Raw genomic sequence first — 1,227 nt, 5'->3', positions numbered from 1 at the left:
TTTTTTACATATATGCCTCCTTACCTATGCATGAAAAGGTGTATTTCACTTTACCTATGAATTATTTGGATGGTGTTAATGTAAAAAATTAAAGTTTAGGGGTTAGATATGTAAATGCATATGAATTGGGTGGTAGGTATGTATGTAAAATTCCCCATTTATTTTGATGTTTCGAATGTCATTCGGCGATCATGATCATTAATGCTCATCCTCTTTTATAGACTCCTTTATCTCTGTTGTTTCCTTGTAAAAATACAAGCTTATCTCTATTTTCTGCTCACTATGAATGAAAATAAAAACTTAAATATCAATTGAAAGTAAAAGGCAAGAAATTTGCAATGCAAAACTCAAAAAGTTGACCGTGAGGGTGACAATGTCATAGATAGTAGTGTGTTGGATGTTTCATATAAATGTTTTTACCATATATATCAAGTGATGATGTGTTACATATTCATACATAATTACTGACATCATAAATGTCGTTATTACGGTTAACAGGTTCTTTTAAGGGGCCCTAAGAATGCTAGGGAAGCTGTGAAACACTTTGGGCCTGCACCTGGTGTTCCGCACAGCCACACGAAACCTTACGTTCGTTCGAAGGGAAGAAAATTCGAAAAGGCTAGGGGCCGAAGAAATAGCCGAGGTTTCCGGGTCTGAGCTTTTTCAACTTCTCCTGCTGCTGAATTTGAAATCAAATATTTCTTGTCTGGTAGTAAAAACACTACGTGCCTTTCTTTTATGCAGTTTTTCAGGTCTTTGTTTCTTTTTGTATTTGTTGGATATTTTGATGAGTTTTTTTTACTTTTTGTTTATGAACGAACTTGTTATTTTTTCGGTTTCGGTTTGGATCTAATCATTCAGATACTTTTTAAATGATTGCCTTGGATTGTTTGTTTTGTTTTGACTGAAGTAAAATTACCCAAAATCATCATTGATCTTTAGGGCCCGTTTGAGGCAGCTACATCTTATTGAATAATTTGTTGATAAGCTAGGTGCAGTGACTATTACAATTTTTAATTTTTTTTTGGAAAAGTCAGACCGCTGTCAGAAAGCTGTCACCGCACATAGATAGATGTGATGTGAAAATGTTGTTTTCGACGTTTGAAAACACATAAGTTGCCAAAACACATTTTACTCAAACATGACAGGTGCGTTTTCAAAATGCCGCCGCACTAAATAAGCTGCCCCAAACGGACCCTTAGTCTTGGTTTCTCACCAATGTCAAAA

At 35.0% G+C, this 1,227-nt stretch overlaps 1 protein-coding gene across 1 annotated transcript in view; it reads left to right on the top strand.

Annotated features, from left to right (window-relative positions):
* Positions 1-876, top strand: part of LOC110021069 (60S ribosomal protein L18-2) — a 5,858-nt gene extending 4,982 nt beyond the window's left edge. The window contains exon 5 of the mRNA XM_020719403.1: positions 499-876. Within this exon, the coding sequence (XP_020575062.1) occupies positions 499-657 (159 nt within the window). The 3' untranslated portion in view covers positions 658-876. The remainder of the gene's footprint in view (positions 1-498) is intronic.
* Positions 877-1,227: the final 351 nt, after the last annotated feature.

The sequence above is a fragment of the Phalaenopsis equestris genome, unplaced genomic scaffold (genome assembly GCF_001263595.1).
Source record: "Phalaenopsis equestris unplaced genomic scaffold, ASM126359v1 Scaffold000121, whole genome shotgun sequence".
Taxonomy (NCBI): Eukaryota; Viridiplantae; Streptophyta; class Magnoliopsida; order Asparagales; family Orchidaceae; genus Phalaenopsis; species Phalaenopsis equestris.
The sequence above is the reverse complement of the archived record's forward strand: the minus strand, read 5'-3'. Positions and strand labels throughout refer to the sequence as shown.